Source organism: Camelus ferus, chromosome 28 (assembly GCF_009834535.1).
Source record: "Camelus ferus isolate YT-003-E chromosome 28, BCGSAC_Cfer_1.0, whole genome shotgun sequence".
NCBI lineage: Eukaryota > Metazoa > Chordata > Mammalia > Artiodactyla > Camelidae > Camelus > Camelus ferus.
In genome coordinates, this window is record NC_045723.1 from 7,916,677 (window position 1) to 7,938,259 (window position 21,583).

The 21,583-nt window shown below is 43.9% G+C and overlaps 1 protein-coding gene and 1 long non-coding RNA gene across 2 annotated transcripts in view; one reads left to right on the top strand and one right to left on the bottom strand.

Annotated features, from left to right (window-relative positions):
* The window catches only part of DNAH6 (dynein axonemal heavy chain 6), a 150,317-nt gene extending 136,989 nt beyond the window's left edge, over window positions 1-13,328 (bottom strand). Inside the window, exons 1-5 of the mRNA XM_032469656.1 lie at window positions 12,817-13,328; window positions 11,333-11,573; window positions 7,293-7,469; window positions 3,842-4,098; window positions 811-1,078 (exon numbers count right to left, since the gene is read on the bottom strand). Of these exons, the coding sequence (XP_032325547.1) occupies window positions 811-1,078; window positions 3,842-4,098; window positions 7,293-7,469; window positions 11,333-11,557 (927 nt within the window). The 5' untranslated portion in view covers window positions 11,558-11,573; window positions 12,817-13,328. The remainder of the gene's footprint in view (window positions 1-810; window positions 1,079-3,841; window positions 4,099-7,292; window positions 7,470-11,332; window positions 11,574-12,816) is intronic.
* Window positions 3,984-20,836, top strand: LOC116660364. Its single transcript, XR_004315832.1, has 3 exons — window positions 3,984-4,048; window positions 10,666-10,674; window positions 20,826-20,836. It is a non-coding gene; the product is annotated as an uncharacterized LOC116660364 (long non-coding RNA).
* Window positions 20,837-21,583: the final 747 nt, after the last annotated feature.

The window sequence follows — 21,583 nt, forward strand, 5'->3', positions numbered from 1 at the left end:
AGATTACCATATGCAAAGTGAAGGAAATGATCAGTAAAAAGCAAACTTGAGGCTTCTGATTTGAGAGGGTGGTGACTCAGTGTCATAAAAATAAGACAGCTGAGAACTCTGACAAGAATGGTGATGGCAGTTGATTCCCAGGAGCCAAGGAGAAAACTTCTACTGAAAATGGAAATGCAAGGAGTGGGCAGAGATTTTAAATATGGCCACACACCCTTCGACAGTCCTTTTTCCATGATTACCCCCTCCTCCAAAGAGTAAAAATTTCCCTACTGTTGGAATCCACAGCAGAGAGGAAAACATATGATATGTTGGGAGGTACGGGTCCATGAAAAAAAGCCCCCAAATTATTTTGGACTATAAAGTCCAGAGTGTCTCAGAGATGAGAAGAAGTAATAGGAGTTGCCAGACTACTCTATTCAAAAGGATGTACAGGGGAATGGGAACAGCTCAGTGGTAGAGTGCACACTTAGCACACACGAGGTCCTGGGTTCAATCCCCAGTACCTCCATTAAAAAAAAAAAAGGGATATACAACTTTTCTGATCAACAATAAAGAGGGTCATAAATCCAAACCTCTCAGGCTGCTTCTAATTTAAGGGGACCTGTGCAACAATCTTGTTATACTTTTATATTCTGCAACCCTAGTTAAAATGTAGAAACACACTAGACTGCCCAGAATCTTAAATGGCAGACAGGATAAAAACTGTGAATTCTCTTAAAAGGTGAATTATTCTATTTCAGGGAGTTTATAGCAACACTTTGTTCTTCTGTGAATAATTCTTTTAAAATAGGATTAATAAATACGTACATGATTAACAATGAACAAATCTTTTTGTAGAGATTTTCGACATTCGGTGATTTTTTTGGAACGGACATTCTTCTTCCACACGTTAAAAGCCTTCCATTTCCGGAAAAGTGAGAATATGGGAATCTTAGTGAGTTCTCTGTGATACAGGTATTCCTGTTCCCATCGACCAGTTTCAATAAATTCAACGTCGTCATTATGAACATGAGTTACTGCCTTTTTGCTAATAGTATAGTAGTCATTTTTATTAATGTTCTCGTAATTTACAACCCTATGAACAAACAAAAATTGGGGCAAGTGAATACAATATTCACTACAAAATTAAGCAATTGCATTACTTTTTTGTTTCAAAAAGATAAAACATTTCTGGGAAACAAATATTTTAAAATTTAAAAAATCTTAACAACTGCCTTTAGACTGAATAAATCATTCAAGAAAAGAAAAGGGAGCTAATTTTTTAACCCCAGTTGGACTTACGACAGCTCTTAAGGCTTTCACAACGTTGGCAATATGCTGGATGGTTTCAGTTATGCGATTTTTTTTTTTTACAAAAACAATTATGGATTTTAAAACATAATAGCCCTATAGGGAAGCTACCTGGAAATAAGTTTTTATTTATCACTGACTCTTTGGAAACTATTCAATAATAGTGTAAAAGAGTTTTACACTACCCAGTTTGACAGAATTATGAGAAAGATTAAAGCAAGAAAATATGAACTAGATAAGGTCAGAATCAAAACCTAGATTGAAAAAAGGCAAATGAACTTATTCACAAAACAGAAACAGACTCACAGACATAGAAAACACACTTATGGTTACCAGTGGGGGAAGGGGGTGGGCAGGGATAAGCTGGGAGTTCGAGATTTGCAGATACTGACTGATACATATAACATAGATAAACAAGTTTATACTGTATAGCACAGGGAAATATATTCAGTATCTTGTAGTAGCTTACAGTGAAAAAGAATATGAAAATGAATATATGTATGTTCATGTATGACTGAAGAATTGTGCTGTACACCAGAAATTGACACAACATTCTAAACCGAATATACCTCAATAAAAAAAAAACAAAAACAAAGTAACACAAGCTATTCGTCTCATCTTAAAAAAAACAAAAAACAAAACAAAACAAAAAGCTCTCCCTTGATCTCAATTCTCCCTTCATCTGCCACCCTGCTTCTCCTCTGTCTTCAGCATCCCCAAGGTAGTATGTCTAAATCCAAACTTGTGTTTTTCCCTGAAGAATGTTCCATCCAATCTTCTGTACCTTAGTTAATAGGAACTCCACCCTTCCTCTTGCTCAGTCAAATGGATCCTTGAAGTCATCCTGGGCACCTCTCTGGCTGTCCATCTCGTATCCAATCCATAAAAACATCCCGTTGGCTTAGCCTCCAAATTATTTCCAGGATCTGACCCTCTTCTCACCACCTCCACCACCACCACCTGGTCCACCTCTCACCTGAACAGGCTTCTAACTGATCTTCCCATTCCAATGTTGCTCCTCAAAAGTCTCTACACAGCAACCAGAGAGGTCCTCTTCCGAATGTCATACAGATCCCGGCATTTCTCTGTTCAAAATCCTTCCTTGGTTCTCCGTTTTTCTCACACTAAACGTTCATGTTTTTATGACAGTTGGTGAGGCCCGCCATGGCCTGTCCTCTCAGTCACTCTACAGCAGTCACACCCACCTCCTGTTGGCTTCTTGAACATGCCCGGTGTGTCCCTGTCTTGGGGTGTTCGTGTTCACGTCCCTGCTGTCTGGAATGCTCTTCTGCCCTCTCCCCATCAGCATGCAGTTCACTCCTCCTTCAAGTCTCCGCCCCAACGCCAGCTTCTCAGCGGGGCTCACCTTGACCACCCCAGTTTATACACCACCGCTTTCCCACCCCTCCCAACCCCTTTTGTTCCACTCCTACTTCTCCTGTAATACCTAGCACATTCCATATAACTTACTTCCGTATTGTATTTATTATCGTCTCCCTCTGCTAAAATGTAAGCTCCCCGAGGGCAGCAATTTTAATTAAAAATTTTAACTAATACATTTCTAGCACCTAGAAGCACTCATGCTACAGAGTGGGTGCTCAGTACATTCTGCTGAATGGTTGGATTTCCCTAAGCATCTCTGTTCCTTCTAGAAACGATTTTCCACTCGTGTTAAGCTCTTTCAGATCTATCATTTACATCTTTGCTTCAAAGGTTTTTCTTCTCTCCTCATTTTTCCCCAGCAAGAGAGCTGTTTTCAGTGTTATCTGACTCGATCAAAACTACAGCAATGAGTAAGGGAGAACAAGAGAATTCCTAGAAGGAACTTCTGTCTTCCTGCACAGCAGAGAAGTGGGACAGGAGCTCAGAGAATTTGGTGGCAAAGCTCAACTACAATCACCTTCAAGAAAAGACCGTCTTAACACCTGTAGTCAACCCAGCGGAGCAGCCCTAGAGGAAAGTCAGTCTCATCTCTAAGTCTGACCACCTGTTGTGCTGAACCTTCAAGCAACTGGCAGACTCACATTTGGGCGACTCTTCAAGTTATTTCAACAACGAATGTATTTTTAGCAACAACAGAGAGTATATGTGAGTGCGTGTATATGCATATGCGTATTATTAATCTATATATATAACCTAAGTAATCACTCATTTAATTGTTTAAAAAACCCTTATTTCTAATCTAAGGAAAGCTGAAATGATATGTAAAAAAATTATGCATCATCTTTTATACCTTGCCATCTTCTTTTCTCAGTGATCACTGAGATGTCCAAAACATGTTCGTAATACTTATTAAAAATAAATGACATTGCATAATATAAACATATAAGAAGCACCACAGTGTACTACTTCATAAAATGTCTATAAATAAAGATAAACAAAAAAATACACAAAACCGTTGTGATTAAGATTCATTTGTCATTGGATAACACCCCAAATTATATTTTATCATATTTATCATTAATACTCATAGTAATTATGGATAACATTTGCGATCCTATTTGTAACTTTCACTGTTGAATAAATTGCTTCGTAAATGAGAACTCACTTCAGGTTATACGTGTCATATTCAATGGACGATCTTGGCACCGCAGAGATCATGTAAAGAAAGCCGATGTGCTCATTTTCACGTATTATTTTAATGATTTGCAAGGGATTTTGAATGTTGGCTTTAATGACTTCCTCCCGGTCGTGGAAGTGGTACTCAGGGTAAGCTGAGGCACTGGTCTCATAAAGGCCTCTTCTGCCAATGCTGGTACGTGGCAGTTTAGACGGAGAGGGTAAGAATGTCTCAGCAGTAGGCCACTGGATCGAAACAAAGTCAATTTTGTGAAAAATGAGTTTTTTTGGGGGGAAAAAGGAGCTAGGTGTAAGAGACAAAATAATAACCCCTAGGACTAATGACCACACTGCCCGAGATGTCTAGGCCTCAAAGGCAAGCACTTCTGAACTGAAAATTTTCACACCCTTGTTGGGCACGGACATATTCCTTCTCAGCACCCCTGCCCACCCCCACTCCCAGTGGTGCCTCCCACGCCTCCTCCTCTCCCTCCACTCAGTCTTCATTACATCAAATATTACCAGCCCCCTGGTACCTGTGGGGGGGCCGCCACCCTCCTTGCTCAGTTGCTCTGCACCTCCCCTGACTCTGGCCTCGCCCCTCAACTCCCTCACTTGGTTCTGACAACCTCGATGCTTTTCAGTGAGTGACACCTTGGACGGCTGTCAGCATAACTCACACTAAACTAGTTTTCAGCGAATGGCAGGGGCTGCTGTACTGAGCACTGGGGATCAGTATGTACGATCCATGGAGACGCATGTATGTTACTCACTTGTAACTGCCTGTTCTGGAGACAGTGCTGCTGACACTTAAGTGTGCCTGTGAATCGCCTGGGCATCCGGTTAAAATGCAGATTCTGTCAGTCAGGCTGGGGCGGAGCCTGAGATTCTGCATGTCTCACCTGCTCCAGGAGATGCGGATGCCACCGGCCCGGGGACCACACCTGGAGCCCCAAGGCTAGGTCCCCACCATGTTCACACACTTGAGCTTTGCTGGAACCCCTGGGTCCCACTGTCTGCTCTCAGTGCCACTCACACTCCGCTGCTCCCCCACAGACTCTGGGCAGCATCACACACATCCTCTCCCCCTGGGGAGGAGGCTGGTAACTGTGCTAGAGGAAACACGGCGTTAACTCCCAAGGGCCCTCCCTGCGTCTCTCTGACACAACAGATGTAGCCGGCCTGAAGACAACAGAATCACCACTGCAGACCTGCTTTGATGAGTAACTGAGGAACATCCATAAATGACATCTTCCCTGCCTATCAGCACAGTTAGCGGGGTCTGCTGTTTCTACAAGAGTTACTGCCCTAAGCTCTGTGCAATGACTGCCCTAGAGGGTTTGGATTCATGAGGGTCATTACCCTCCATTTCCGATTAAATACTCTGTTGAATAAGACTTTCAGAAACGAATTCTGGAAAGTTCAGAGCTAAAGGAAATAAATCTTCCAACTCAAAAAATAAAATGTGTTTCTTTCATTTATTGGCCAGGGACAGCAGCAAAGACACTGTTCCCTTATGTAAAAGAAGAGGCCAAACCAGGGGCCAGAACCAGAGAAAACACACATTGCTTGGTCCCAGTGTTTCAACAAGAGCTGCAGTCAACTTTCTTACGAGGCCCAAGTATTCCTACTTTAACAGGAAGTACATTTATTTCCTTTATTTTATCCCGCGAAAAGCTGGGCTGCATTCTGGGTGAGAGAGTTCTTCAACGACAGGCCGATGTACTTTCATCTTATTTCTAATTCTGTAACTCAGTGGGAAGATGTGACTCAACTTAAACAGTCACATACGTTCGGCTTCTGCAGGGGTTGGAGGGGAGGGAAATGAGGGAAGCATTTAATCGTAAGGTGTAGATCACCTGTGTACTTCCCTGTGGTGGACGCCCAGCTCAACTGATAAGTCAGTCTTCCTTCATTACTGGAAGTAAGGTTTCTAACTTCCTCCCTCCCTCCCTCAGCCTCCTTCCTCCCTTCCTTCCTTCCTTCCTTCTTCCCTCCCTCCCTCCCTTCCTTTCTTCCTTCCTTCCTTCTTCCCTCCCTCCCTCCCTTCATCTCCCAGGAAATCCTCATTGTTACATTTCCATTCTAAACTCATTCTGAGAAATCGATACCCAGAAAAACGACCCTCCTCTCAGAATAAACCCCCTTCTCCTCTCAAAGGGAACGTCCCTTTTCCTCCACATTTCCCTTCAATCCCTAAGTCTCTGTTGAATCCTTCACTTAATTACAGCTACAACCAAGCATAACCCATAACTTACTCCTTTCCAGCCGCTCCCTTCATCCCAGATGCGCACGCAATCTCCCCTCTAAATTCAAGCTCTTGAAACCCACATTATACCAAAAGAGTTAAAGGGCAAGCAGATCTTTCACGACCCCACTTAAAATATCTCCTTCTTTCCTTCTACTTCACAGAAAGCAAATTAACTGAAGCCATACAATTTCATACAATTTATCATACGATGTTCTCTCGGAATGATCTCACCCAAACCCGACATGAGCCTCCCTCCAGCTGGCTCCTCAGGTCCACAGCTCCCCCACCTTATCTGCCTTATTGCCTCTCCACTCATGCCTCGGAGCTTAGCACCTTCCCTCGGGCAGCTTTTCTCGCACTGACCATCCCTGCTGGCCATCAGGGATAAGCACCCCTTCTATTCAGTTCTCCACTATTCTGGACTTTAAATGACCAATGAGAGAGCTCTTATCACATCCCACTGCGCTTGGGTGTTTGCTGTCCATCTGCCCACACCTCAGGATCCTAAAGTCCTCCAGGACAGAGCTTGTCCTCAACATGTCATTTCTAGCACTCTGGCCCAAAGCTTGACAGGCAGACGAGCACTGACATGTTTAACAAGCCTCTAAGGACCCTCTCAGTGAAAAGCTCGGAGAATTCTCAGCTCTGTTGGTATTTTTATTGTGGGTGTGTCCTCCACATTTCCTCCCACTTCGGTTCTTCTGTTTAATTATATCCAGGCATTCATGTAAAGCCAGGCCCTAGTGATTTCTCCCCAGAGCTCCAATTCATTTAGTCCCTGCAAGGCAATCCCCAGCCTACAGCTCTCACCAATCACATCGGTCATCCTTCTAACTGGTTCCACTTCTATTTTACTGCCCTTCATCAAGGTCTTCAAAGATTTGGAGAAATAGTGATGGAAATTTCATTAAAGTTATAATAACATCCAAAACACTATCATGTTTTCTTTTTACATGCTAGAGATTATCAGAAGACACTGTACAGACGCTGGAAGTTCTCCTTTACGATTTTATCCTACTGTCCAAGGTTTCCTTAAAGAGGAGTAACTGGGAAATACTGTGTTCTCTACATCCACTACGTTTCCTGATAGAAAACGACTTTGCCACTGTTCTTGTGAGTGAAAAGGCAAGTTAGCAACGCGACATGAAACTAAAACTAAAAGCATCAATTAAGTACTTTAATATTCTACCTGCTTTTTCTTTTTCACAGAGTCTTCATGATCAAGAAACTGACCAAGAGATTTGGTAGCACGTCTTTCTTCAGTGCTTCCTGGAGGTTTTAAGACTCCAGAAGCAATTAATCGGCGTCGGTTCTGGTCATATATGTATTCTGGCTTCTTATGATCTTGGTAGACTTTTAGCACCGGCTGTGGGGAATAAAGAGACATGTTAATCTTTCTAACGTTAATGAGAACTTGTCTTGCTCTTCACTACCTTTCAACTCTCCCCCTGTTGGAAACCGATCACCTCTCTGGACTCACTTCCTATCCAAGCCACAGTCATCATGGCAGCTCCCACCAACGAGAGATCTTATCACATCCTACTGTCTGTCCACGGCTTATTGCTTGACTAAGACTTTTCTACTTGGTTTCCACTAATTGTGTCCCTTAAGTACCAATGAGCACAGCTAAGGGGGAGGTTATGACAGAAGATGCTCAGAGGCATGAAGTCACATTCTCAGTGATTGTCCAGCACTCACCCCCACATTCAGGACAACAGCTGCTGTAGGAAGGATCACACAGCCCTCCCACCTGACCCGAAAGTCATTAATCACTTCCCACCATAGCTGTAATGGATTGAAGACCACCAAGAAACCAAACCACCTGATTAAAAAATGGGCAGAGGATCTGAACAGACACTTTTCCAAAGAAGACATACAGATGGCCAACAGGCACATGGAAGATGCTCAACATCACTCATTACCAGGAAAATGCAAATCAAAACCACCACGAGATACCACCTCACACCTGTCAGAATGGCCGTTACCAACAAGATAACAAATAACAAGTTTTATTGAAGATGTGGACAACAGGGAACGCTGCTGGTGGGAATGTAGACTGGCGGCAGCCACTACGGAAAACAGTATGGAGATTCCTCAAAAAATCTTAAAAATAACTACTGTATGATCCAGCAATTCCACTTTTGGGTATTTATCTGAAGAAAAATGAAAACATTAATTTGAAAAGATACATGCATCCTATGTTCACTGCAGCATTACTTCCAATAGTCAAGATGTGGAGGCAACCTAAAAGCCCGCCAGTAGATGAATGGATCAAGAATGTGTGTGCGTGTGTGTCTGTGTGTATATACACACACACACACACAATGGGTTTTCTCTCTTTTTTCTTGTCTGAAGGCTGTGGCTAGGGTTTCCAATACTATGCTGAACAGAAGTGACAAGAGTGGGCATTCTTGTCTTGGTCCTGATCTTAGAGGAAAAGCTTTCAGCTTTTCCCTGTTGAGTATTACGTTAGCTGTGGGTTTGTCACATATGGCCTTTATTACGTTGAGGTATGTTCCCTCTAGGTCCACTTTGTTGAGAATTTTTATCATAAATAGATGTTGACTTGTTATCAAAAGCTTTTTCTGCATCTACTGAGATGATCATATGATTTTTTTTATCCTCTGTTTCATCAGTGTGGTGTATCTGTTGATTGATTTGTGGATTTTGAAGCATCCTTGCATTCCTGGAACAAATCCCACCTGATTATGGTGTGTGCTCCTTGCAATGTACTGTTGAATTCTGTCTGCTGATATTTTGTTGAGGATTTTTGCATCTATGTTTGTCAGGGATATTGGCCTGAAACTCCTTGTGGTGTCTTTGTCTGGTTTTGGCTTCAGGGTAATGCTGGCTTTATTAAATGAGTTTGGAAGAGTTCCCTCCTCTTCTATCTCTCAGAAGAGTTTGGGAAGGATTGGTACTAATTCTTCAGTGTTTGCTAAATTCACCGGTGAAGCCATCTGATTCTGGACTTCTGTTTGTTGGGAGACTTTTTAAATTGTTGCTTGAATCTCCTTAACTGCAATCAGTTTGTTCAAATTTTCTATGTCTTCATGATTCAGTCTTGGTTGCTTAGTTAATTCCTAGGTTAACCTTTTTTCACATAACGTAACATGAAAATAAAAATAACAAATTAGCACACAGGGCCTTCAAGAATGTTCTCCTCCAAAAGGAATCAATACTTCAATTTGAGAAGTGATGGAATAGGGTTAATGTCCATAAGCCACGTGTATGGTTTTAAATACCTCAAAAACTGATAGGAAAAATTAATCTAATTTCAAAGTAGACAAAGGCTAGGAACAGAATCCACAAAGTAAGTAACATGTCTGCCAATGAATGAATGAAAAGGTACTTAACTTCATTAATAGTATGCAAATCACAACAACAACGTGGTGCCATTTTAACCCATCAATCTAGCAAAAGTCAAAGAACTGTCAGCAACAGCGTTGGCCAAGAGGCGGGTAAGGAGGCCCTCTTACACACTGTGGGTGGGGAGGCGAACCTTCCAGCACAATTGGGCAATAGTTTTCAAAATCAAAAAGGTACATATTCAAAGACCTATACGCCAATTCTGAAAATCTATCTTTACATGTCCAAAGGCAAGGCCATTCAATGCAGCATCATCTGCAACAGCAAAATAAAAATGACAACAAAGCAAAAGGGAAAAACCTGAACTCCCATTAGGAGGCCGATTAATGGGTGTTCTAGTACAGCACATCCAGGCAACAAAATACAGTGTGGCTGTTAGAAAAGATACCTCTGTAGACAGACTGGAAAGATTTATATATGTTTAAGAGAAATAAGTACTTAGAAGATCAGTATGTAGTGTACACTCTTTCTTTAAAGCTATACATATTTATATACACATACACACATATATCTGAATATACATTTGAATAAATATATAAAATATGTATATTCATATTTTTGAATATATATTTGAATAAATAGATAAAATAGCCTGAAAGGCAATCACTAACAACAGTTTAATGTCTGAGGGTGGAAGTGAGAACTTCCACTTTTTACTTCACTGCTCTTGTACATGGATTTATAATTATCCAAGGGCATAAACAGATTCTTTTTTTTTTTTTTTTTAATGGAAATACTGGGGATTGAACCCAGAACCTAGAGCAGGCTAAGTATGTGCTCTACCACTGAACTACATCCTCCTCCCTTGGATTCTTAAAATTAAGGATTTTCACCAAAGGGAGCCTTAACTCAAAAAGACACCTGCACCCCAATGTTCATAGCAGCACTATTTACAATAGCCAAGACATAGAAACAGCCTAAATGTCCATCAACAGATGACTGGATAAAGAAGTTGTGGTATATTTATACAATGGAATACTATTTAGCCTTAAAAATGATAAAATAATGCCATTTGCAGCAACATGGATGGCCCTGGAGAAGGTCATTCTAAGTGAAGTAAGCCAGAAACAGAAAGAAAAATACCATATGAGATCACTCATATGTGGAATCTAAAAAAAAAAAGACAAAATGAACTTATATATAAAACAGAAACAGACTCACAGAGATAGGTTACAGACTTGTGGTTGCCAGAGGAGAGGAAGGTGGGAAGGGATAAACTGAGAGTGAGATTTGCAGATAGTGACTGGTATTTATAGAACAGATAAACCAGTTTATATTGTATAGCACAGGGAACTATATTCAATATCTTGTAGTAGCTTACAGTGAAAAAGAATATGAAAATGAATATATGTATATTCATGTACAACTGAAGAATTATGCTGTACACTAGAAATTGACACAACATTCTAAACTGACTATACCTCAGTAAAAAAAAAGTTAAGGATTTTCAGACATGTACAAAATTTGGGGGGACACTAGGCATTTACTTTGAAACTAATAAAACTATATAGCTATGGCTTTTGCTCTTACTGAAGTTCCCAGTATGAAATGGTACCCTAATACCTAAAAGAGCCTTACAACCTGCATAGTTAAGGCTGTATATTGTACATAATACTGGAGAGGATTTATCTGCTAGAAAACGTTGTTCACCACTGCATCCTACCACCTCAAACAGTGCTTAGGAACTCAATATTTTTTGAATAAGTAATTGTGTTTATATCTTCATAAACAAGTCTTAACTTTCAGGTTTTCATTCCTTCTCTGCTAATTAAGAGTCGAGAAATTACTTCCATCTCCCAAAGCAATTTTTCAACCTCTTTGGTAGCCAAAAGTGGCTAAAATGCTGGTTTTCGAACTTACCAGAGGCTCTAGTTTTATTGGCTCCTGTCGTTTTCTTGTCCTCTCCTGAGCTCTTGTAGTGTGCTTAAATGTCAGGAACTGTGTGTCCTCTTCATTTTCTGTGGGTGTTGCAAAGCTCAGCCTTCCCTTTGCTTTTATACTATTCAGTCTTGTAAGCCTCGGGTTTTCCATCAGCTCTTCAATGTTTTTCAGGTCCAAGTCATTCTCTGAGGCACGAAAAGCCATCCTCACTCCTGGAGAGCTTAGGGTCAACAAAAGAAAAATAAAAAGTACAGCAAAAGAACTGGGGAAGTGGGGTCAAGTGGAGGGGTTTTAAGAACCAGGGAGAGCTGAACTTGCTTATCCTCAAATAAAACCCATCAAAGTTACCCCATTCTTCCCAAACTGAGGACTTGAACCAGAGGAATGAAAATTAGGAACTATGCTTGGCCTTCTAGAAGCTCTGTAGCTGGCGTAGGACCCAGGAATTTGCATGTCTAGCTAAAGCTCCTGGAAGCTGCTGCAGCTGTCTCTGATTTGGGGACCACACTGGTTCAGATTTGGAAGGATGAAGAGAAATACAATTATACTGAGATCAATGTTTCTCACACTTGAATATGCCAAGTATCTCCGGGGTGGGAGGCTGTTCAAAATGCAGGTAGTTCTAACCAGGCAATCTGAATCACACAGCCTAGGTACTCAGCAAAACCAAATAAAGGAAACAAACAAACAAACAAAGGAGTTGAGGGCTAAATCAAAACAGTGTTTCTGGAGCTTTTATGTGCATGAGAATCATTTGAGGAGCTTATGAAAATGCAGACTCCGATTCATAACCTTTGAGTACCAAGGCCCTAGAACACTAGAACTATGAGCCTTTTGGAGTGGTCTTGGACCCTCACCACCACTCACGCTCCAGCCCCACCAGACGGATGGAAATACTTTCCTTTAAACAGTATTACAACACATGAGGTCTTGAGCCAGGTGTCAGCAGGCCCAGGTTTTAGTCTAGATCTGTGCTGGCCAGTTAAAACGTAAGGCATACCTCCTGTGCAATTTCAAATTTTCAAGTAACCGCATGTACACACAAAAAGAGGGAACAGGTGAAATTATTTTGAATAATTAATTGAATAATTTTAACTTATCCAAAATAGTGTCACTTCGACATGGAGTCAGTATAAAATTTATTAATGCGATAGTTTATTTTTTGTTAACTACATCGTCAAAAACACAGCATTTCACCTTCAGGGCACACCTCAATCCAGGTTAGTGGCTACCATACTGACAGCGCAGGTCCATGTGTGAGCAGTTCGTGTGACATCTCCGACAAGCCCCTTGACATCTAGTCCTCACTTTCCTCTAAAACGCTAGGCTGATAATCGCCAAAATGCCTTTCCACTGACTTTCTCTATGTCTCTGAGCCTTTCCTTATGTGCTCCAGAAGCCGCGCTGAGACTCTGGCCGAGAAGTCGGAGCTCAGGCCCCCCGAGCCATTCCCGAAGACTCACCTAGTCAGGGGAGAGCAGCCACCGCCGCAGAGACAGAGCGAAGGCGAGTCCGGGAGCAGAAAGTTGTCGCCAAGCCGGGAATGTTTCCCGTTGCCTAGCAGTCACCAGGCCTCCAGCGACGCGCACTGCGCCTGTGCGCGGTCCGTCGCCACGGCAACCCCTCAGCCAATAGCAGCTCTGGATCCAGGACTGTGGAGGGCAGTCGAGCCAATGAATGTCTCCGGAGAGCTTCCTACGTCGCTGGTTGGCGGGGAGGCCGCACTCCACCTGCCCAGCCCCTCCTCCGCGCAGGGACTTGAGCACCTGTTGGGCGGGCAGGCCGGGCAGCCGAGGGAGGTGGTTAGTTCTCGCTGTTACTTAGCTCATCAAGCGAGCTGCCCACGCTCAGTGTTCTTCCCTCCTCCCGCAGGAGTCTTTTCTGTTACTCCTCAACAGGCTTGAGATCATCTGGACGTTCGTTTTAATCGAAGTTTCTCTGGTTAGAAGAATCAAGTGTCTGTGTAGACAGACAGTTCGGGCCCCACTCTCCGAGGGAGCATCTCTGCCCCACCCACCGACCTCCTCCCGGGAGTGTCCTAAGAACGCAAGGAATGCGGGCTCTTCGTCCTCTCAATCCCCACCGTGTCCTTTCTACTAATGTTCTTTAGCACGAGGTCATATTACTTGGTCCTCGCGCCCTACTTACCAAAGCAAACCCTTGGTCTCATTGGGCACTTAGACCCACCTAATTATGTCCCTAAAGGACTGCTGCGAACGCTGTAAGGAGTCGACCCCTCCCACGCCCAGTGCAGGTTGCTCGCTGAAGATGCCTTATCCCAGTTAGCGATCAGAGGAAGCAGCCCTTTTACCTGCCCTGAGGAAATTTTCCACCAGATGGCAGAGTCCTGGTTTTCAACCACCCCTCCAAAATGACGTAATCACTGCTGAAACATTATTTCATTAACCCTTTTTGGTCACACCCCCCCCCCGCAACTTTTTTAACTTTGATATTTGTTTCTTGCCTTGAATGCCAAGTCCTGTGTGGAGTACTTCACATATCTTACTCACAACCCGAATTTTCTTTCAATCTTAACATATTCAGGTATGTTTTTTACGTGCTAAGGCATGACAGTACCTAGCAAGGTAGAGAATCCGATAACAGGGCTGGAACGGAGGTAACAGAGCACTTAATCCAACTACTCCCTCATTTGATTGATAAGAGAACTGAAACCTAGAGAGCGCGAGTGTTTTACTCCAGGTCGGGCACCTAGTCCCGGCAGAAATAAAGCTAGAATACAGATTTCCTACTCCTTAATCAGGAACTGGAAACAGCAAAGGAGAAACTTTAGAAACAATTCAGAAAAACCTCAAACATAGGCATAATAAATACTAATTCCCCAGAGATGAAAGGTACCCTCAGTTAATCAGAGCCAATAAAATACAAGCTAGTAATAAAAAAGAAATTCAAAACAACCCAATATACACCAAAGGATAAAATGATCATACATGCCATGTTAGACACACCCAAAAAATAAATTTCATTTCAGATATGCAGTGAATGTTTTAATCTGTTCAAAGTTTCTGTAGTGGAGACGAGGCTATTGCTCCTCAGTCCAAGAATTGTCTTGTCAGTACATATACTGCTTTTGTATTGAGAGAAGTGAGTTATTTTTAAAATAGCACAAGGAAATATATGAGTGCATACAATGGAGGGACCGTGAACTTGACGGAGGCCAGGTGAATGGATCAGGAACACTGGTGGATTTAACCTTCAGTGAAAAGAAAAGACACCCTGTTTCTTGTGTCGGGAAGGAAGGTGGGAGCTGATTAGGTAAAATGGTAGATTTGGGGCCAGATTTTTTCTGTTTTCTCCATGAAGCAGGAGGTAAGGTCAGGTGCTGAGAAAGATGGAGGTGGGAGTGGTCAGGCCCCAAACAATTCATGTGGGTATTGGGGGATAACTCACCTTTGGTCTTGGCTGTCCACGGTTTAATTTTTGTCTGTGAACTGCTGAAAACTGCATTCATGTGTGTGGGTGTACATTTGTCTACAGCTGTCAGAGTCTCAAAGGAGTCTGTGATCAATTGCCCCTCAGGGTTGAGAACTTCACCTGTTCTGAAAGTGTTATGGCCTTAAGTACAGGTCACTTTCGGCTCAACTTTCTGGGGACTTTGTGGTATCATGTTACTCCATCACCACCTGGTGGTCAAATGAATGTACTGCCAAAGGAGTACACCTCTGAATCACAGATGTTGAATTAGGGCAATAGTTTCTTCCCTCAGATTTGGAAGGGACTTGAGGCATTCTATGGTCTAATGTCCCACACATGCTGGGATTTAATAATAACTACAAAATCTTCCTGCAAAGTGTTGAACCAATGTTAATTATTCATGACTGAGAAGGCCAGCCCAAGCCCAGAAAATTATCTTCCAATTAAAGTTTTTTGCAGAAGTGATTTCTGAGCCAGTATTAAATGTTTTTGAAAGGCCATAGAGCAGTGGCCTTTAAACTTAGCTGAGGGTTAAGACCACTTGGGGAGCTTTGAAACACCCTGATGCCCAGGCATACACCATGCTAATTAAACTCTCCAAGAGTGAGAGACCTCGGCATCAGGGTTTTTCCTAGTGTCCCCTTCCCTAGGTGAGTCCAACATCCGGCCAAGTCCGACGACCTCAGCCACAGGGCCGTGCTATTCAGGATGTGCTCCATAAGCCAGCAGCACTGGCCTCCCCCAGGGGCCTGCGGAGTCTCAGGTCCCACCCCAAACCTCCCGAGTCAGCCTGCATTTTAATAATCCTCAGCTGGCTCACTGCATATACATTTAAGGAGCACGGTTACAGAGAACAGAATCGGTGTCCAGCAGGTCTGCTGGACACACAAGGCAGGAATGGTGCTTAAAAGGTGGGCTTCTCTGATCCAAATGAATTTATTTACAAAACAGAAAGAGACCCACAGACATAGAAAACAAATTCATGGTTACCAAAGGGGAAGGAGGGGAAGGATAAATTAGGAATTTGGGATTAGCAGATATAAACTACTATATATATAAAAAAGGATAAACAAGGTCCTACTGTACAGCACAGGGAACTACATTCAATATCTTGTAATAACCTATAATGAAAGAGAATATGAAAAGTAATATATATATATATATATGTGTGTGTGTGTGTAACTAAATCACTGCTGTCTACCAGAAACTAACACAACATTGTAAATCAACTATACTTCAATAAATTTTTTTTTAATTTTAAAAATTAAGGCTCTGTTGACAATGGGGGTTAGGCAAAAAGATGCTGTGTGGGAAAGCATGTCTGCCACAGGAACCAAAGCAAGCAGGTGACAATGTTAAAAATACAACTGAAATGGAAACTCTCACATTGCTGCTGGGACTCTGAAAAGGTACAGTCACGTTGAAAAACACTTCGGCAGGTTTTTACGTGCCTAAGTGGATTTCACAGATGTGATTAAGGATCTCGAGATGGGGGAAATTACCCTGGATCATCTAGGTGGGCCCAGTGTAACCGTAAGGGTCCTTACAAGAGGGAGGTGGGAGAATCAAAGTAAGAAACAGAAGTGAGATGGAGGAAGCAGAGGTTGGAATGACGCACTTCGAAGATGAGGGGCGGGGCCATGAGCCTAGGAATGGGGGTGGCCTCTAGAAGTTGGAAAAGGAAAGAGTTCTCTTCCAGAGCCCCCAGGAGGGAAGTGGCTCTGCCAACACTTTAATTTTAGACTTCTGACCAGGTTGTTCAAGAGGCAGCCATACAAATATAAAATGTAGCTCTTGTCCTATTGAAGTGAGAGGAGAGGGCGCAGGGCATAGCCATCAAAGGAAGGACACAGCCATGGAGGACAGGACAAACTGGTTAGAACCAAGATGGCAGAAGATTCGACTTCCAGTAGACCTTGAGCCTCATGGTGCACCCACAGGTGCCATGAGAGCTCCTAGGCTGACCTTAAAAGGTGAAAAAGTTGGGGGGGGTGGAAATCCTGGAAATCCTACCCCCTTCCCCAAATTAGCTGGAATAATCCTCCTGCTCCTTAGCCTAAGAAATTACTGAGCCCATAAAAGCTAACGACCCCACACCTCGTGGTAGTTCTCGCTCTGTCTCTTGCCTTCTGAGACGGCCCACGTTTTGCCTATGGAGCGTGTATCTCCTAAGCCATTTTCCCTTCTGAGTGAGGCAGACTGCACTCTGTCCATGGAGCGTGTCTCTCCCCAAATAAACGTGCGTTCACTTTACCACGCCTCACTCTTGAATTCTTTCCTGCGTGAGGCAAGAACCTGTTCTCCCCCAGCACTATGACTAGTTGGGGAAGGGAGACTGAGCTTTTAAGAACTATTTAAATAACTAATCATAATCGTCTGAAATGTTTTCTTAGGACAGATTTCTCTTCGTGTCTAAGAACAGAGTTCCCAATTTATATTCCCAAACCTAAGTATGAAAGGGGGCTGGAGGCTTCAGAGTGTGTCAGTTAGCAGAGAAGACGAGAGACAGAACCCTTTCAAAAGACAGCTTTGACCCATATAAATATCCCAAAGGGTCATGATGTCCTAGAGTAAGGTGTCTGTCCCCAGAGACGCACTTTCCTCTCTTTGCAGCTTTCCTCATAGGCTGGGACTTGCACCAGATCTAACGAGTGTCGTCAGCAACACAGCAACAGGCTGTCAGTTGACCTTAGTTCCCCCGCTGACCTGGGAAGGAGGCCTTGTCCTCGCCCTCCGGCTGCTGCTTCCCGTGAGCCCAAATCGCAGGCAGGGCCTGAAAGCCCCTGATCCATAGCCAGCATCATCACCATCATTTACTGGGTGTCCACAAGTGCTTGGGGTTTAGCAACAAGCCTTTCCTGTGTTATCTACGGCTTTAATGCAGGGAATAAACTTGGGTTCTCTCTCCTTCATCTGAAGATCAGAGATGGCTCATTGGCTCTGCAGGAATTACTTTTTATCATCCAAGGATAAATATGAGCCAGAAGACTCCACGTGCCTACAAGGCACTGAATAACATTACTGTTTCTCAGGCTGTCGGGATAAGTTAGGTTTCCTCGCTGGTTCCTCTTCCAGCCCGGCCCCTGCCACTTACACCTGCTGCACTGGGCTTTGAGGCATTCAGATAATATGATCATATTCTGCTTTTTCACAGCACCTTCTATATTGTCCAAATTTGAGCCTCAGAAAAGTTCTGGACCAGAGGAGGGGCAGAAATGCACGTTGCCATTTGACAGATGGGGAAATTGAATGCATAAAGGAATTGTCCCTTTAAAAGTCTTAGTCAGTACCAGGACCAAAACCGCAGGTGTCCTGACTCCCAGACCATATGCACCATGTCTGTCCACGGTGACTGCGTGATAAAGAGAAGTAAAAACCTGGGTGAAGCTCAGTGTCAGACCTGTGGCCTGGCTGTCCCTTGGTGTCCCCAGTTGGAGGTCTCTCGGTATCAGGAAGCCACCTTTGCTCCCCTTGGCAGCCCACCACGAAGGGCTGGTCAGACACATCCTGAATAGGCGATCCGGAATAAATATTTGTTGAGTGAACAAGTGATTGACTGTTTCCAATCATTAAGTTTTTTCTGAACCATTGAGTCCAGGGAACACGGCAGAGCTGGGCAGCACAGGTTTCCTTTGTCTCTTGTCTGCTCAGTGTTTGCTTCTTCCGCTGCCTTTGCCGTGAAGGGAAACTCCTCCTTTCTTGCCATGGGAAAGGCAAACAGGCCCGCAAGCCTGGAAGTCAGTGAGTCTGTGCTGGCCACACACAGGCGGGTTAGTTATTAACCAGCAGACAAGATAATTCAGCTACTTCTCAGGCCCAGGGCACCTCCCTCTGGAGACCTGTTCCTGACTTTTCCAGCCCAAAGTGATAAAGTTGATTAAGGCCTTGGCAATCCCAGCGTGCATTTGCCCTCACTCCCTTCCCCCAGCTGGATCCAGATGACAGCAGGTCATGACCCACAGGCAGCTTGAGGTGGAGGAAGTCACAGACTAAGGGATGGTCTGCAGGCTGAGGGTGAATGGAGCTGGGGAGGGGCAGCCCAGGAGTTGATGATGGGGGATGGGGGGACACTTACATGACGTTTTACCTTTTCCTGGAACTTCAGGATTACTTTGGCACATTTAAGGCTGATTGCCTGCTGGGGGCCCCCTCAAGGCATTGAGATCCTTTCATTTTAACATTAAAGCGGAGGTCTGGAATTGTGAAGAGTGTCGACATATGTTTAAGAAAGGTTGAGTAGTGTTAAGATGTGTGCAGGATAAGCTAATATCTCTAACGGGAAATGAGGCAGAAAAAAAGTTTGGATGAAGTCACGGAAGACTTCAGGCATGATAAGTGCTAGCCATTAAGATAAAATGTTTTCCACTTTTTCTCTCAAAGCTGATATCATTGTGTAAAGTCACAGTTTTAACCTCTTTTTTATTTATTTAATTTCTTGGGTGGGGGGGTAATTAGGTTTTCTTTTAATGTATTTATTTTAATTTTTTTTTTAACGGAGGTGCTGGGGATTGAACCCAGGACCTCATGCGTGCTAAGCACGTGCTCTACCACTGAGTTCTACCCTCCCCCCTTAACCTCTTTTTCAGAACTTAGTGTCACACCAGCATTTATCCTATAGTGATTAAAGGCTTTTGAACATGGACACCTATCTGTCCATGAACAAGGAAGTCGGCTTTCATCAAATACTGACTCTGCCAGTGCCTTGACCTTGGACTTCCCAGCCTCCAGGACTGTGAGAAATCTGTTCCTCCTGTTTATAAGCCACCCGGGCTATGGTATTATTTTGTAGCAGTCTGAATGGACTAAGGCAGCACCCTACTTCAGCCAAACCCCATGGGGAAAAACATGGCCCCTATCAAGAAAGGCCAAGTGGGTAGCCCAAATTTCCATCCTTGCTTAAGGTATCCCCTTTTCCCCAAAGAAGACCTAGTGGGGAGCTGGCACCTTCATCCCCACTCATCAATAAAGAAGCCCTCTTCCAAGGGTATCCATGGAGGTCAAGTGGGAATCTGGGCTTCTGCTCTCCCCCATCCTTCCTCCTTTCTTCCTGGGTGGTGTCAGAGTTGGCCAAATGGGAAGCAGAACTTTCAGCACCATTCAGTGGTAACAAGGCATCCTCCACCTCCTTGCATGTCCTGTAAATCTATAACTCTTAAAAAAAAAAAAAAGCCAGCTACAAACGATGCTGTCTTCTTTCTCATCCTCTCGTGGTTTTGCTAGGTGGCTGTATAGTCTCATCCTGGGAGGGGGGTGGGTGGAGGAAGCCAACAAAGGTGTAGAGACCAAGCCAACATGAACGAGCTCATTTCTAAATGTTTCCCAATTGGTAAACAGGGTGAAACACTTTCTCTTTGCAACATTCTGTTTTTCTCAATACCTGCTGGCAGGGCTGGCGTGTGTATAACAGGCATTCAGAGGATAAGCAAGGCTTTAATTATGAACTCCTAAGTACTACTGGCCGAAAGCAAGGAATTGCTAAATGCCAGGGCTACTGGGGGATCAGCTGGGGAGCTTTTTTAAAATATAAATTTCTGAGAGTCACTTGGGAGATTCTTATTGCTTAGCTCCCGCAGAAGCATCACTGAGCCAAGGCCGCGCTGGCTGCTGTTGGTTCCAACTGTTGCTCTGACTCAGAGCTGAGCCTAGGTGTTGAGGGGAGTGGGTGATAATCCTTGATCTGCTTCATTCTAAATATATGACCTAGGGCTTGTCCTTTCTCTCTGCTCTGGCTAGTATATTGGTTTTGAAGACAGAGAGGTTTTGCTTACCCAGTTTTCAGACTGATTAGCAGAATAAAATAAAATGCAAGAGGAACCTGGAATTAAATAAAATGTGCTGCCCTCACTGCCATCTCCCACTTCTGTGACACCGGTGTTTTTAACTGCCTCCTCCTGGAGGGCCAGAATCCCGCTGGCAGGAAAGCAAGCCAGGGAGACTTGGAAGGTCTCCCAAGTCCCCTCCGCGGAAGCTGTGCTCAGAACACTATGATGGCCTCCGACCATGAGAACAGATCGATCGCAAGACCTGGAGTGTCCTTCAGAGCCACGTCTGCCCCACCCTCCCCTTTCAGGAACCTCCTAGATCTGTGATCATGCCCCTCCCAGGGCTGCTCACACACAGTGATGACCCACGTGGTGGGTATAGAGGCCTGACCATCTTGCCCGGTTCAGGGCAATTCTGAAGGGCGCTGGCTAAGGCTGCCATTGGGCCGGCACTGCATATGGACCTCTCCCTCTCTGCCCAGTCTTGCTCTCTTCCTTTCTTTTCAGCAGGACTTGGTCCCCGGGGTACTCCTGAACAGAGTGGTTACAGTCTCCTTCCCAGGGGACCAAATCTGCAACAGGGCTCAAGTATGGGGAGAGGAAATTATATTTGCAAACCACTTCTTCCAAAGGAGAGGTCAAAGCTCTCGACACTCCTGTGAGGGTGCAAGCAGAGGAAACCTCCCCTTCTGAGGAGCAGTAACCCTTCAAAGAACTGTACCAGGCTTTGAGGAGGGCCCTGTAAGTACATTCCAGAGATCTCTGTCCTCATTCTTTAGGAAAGGCAGCCGGGCTCGCAGTGCCAGTCCCTGCAAGGGGCAGGGAAAGAGCCTGCCTCTGTTCACATCAGCCAATGACGCTGGCCAGTTCTTTCTTAAAATTGTGCCGTGTGATTCTGCCTCTCTTTGAAGCTGTACTTCAGACGAAAATAATCCCCAGCCCTTCTCCCAATTTTCCAAAAGCTGAAGCTCTGAGGTTAAGCGGTTCTGATTTTTGTCTTAGCATCTTTTGTAAACCAGGCCAACGGCACAAGCCG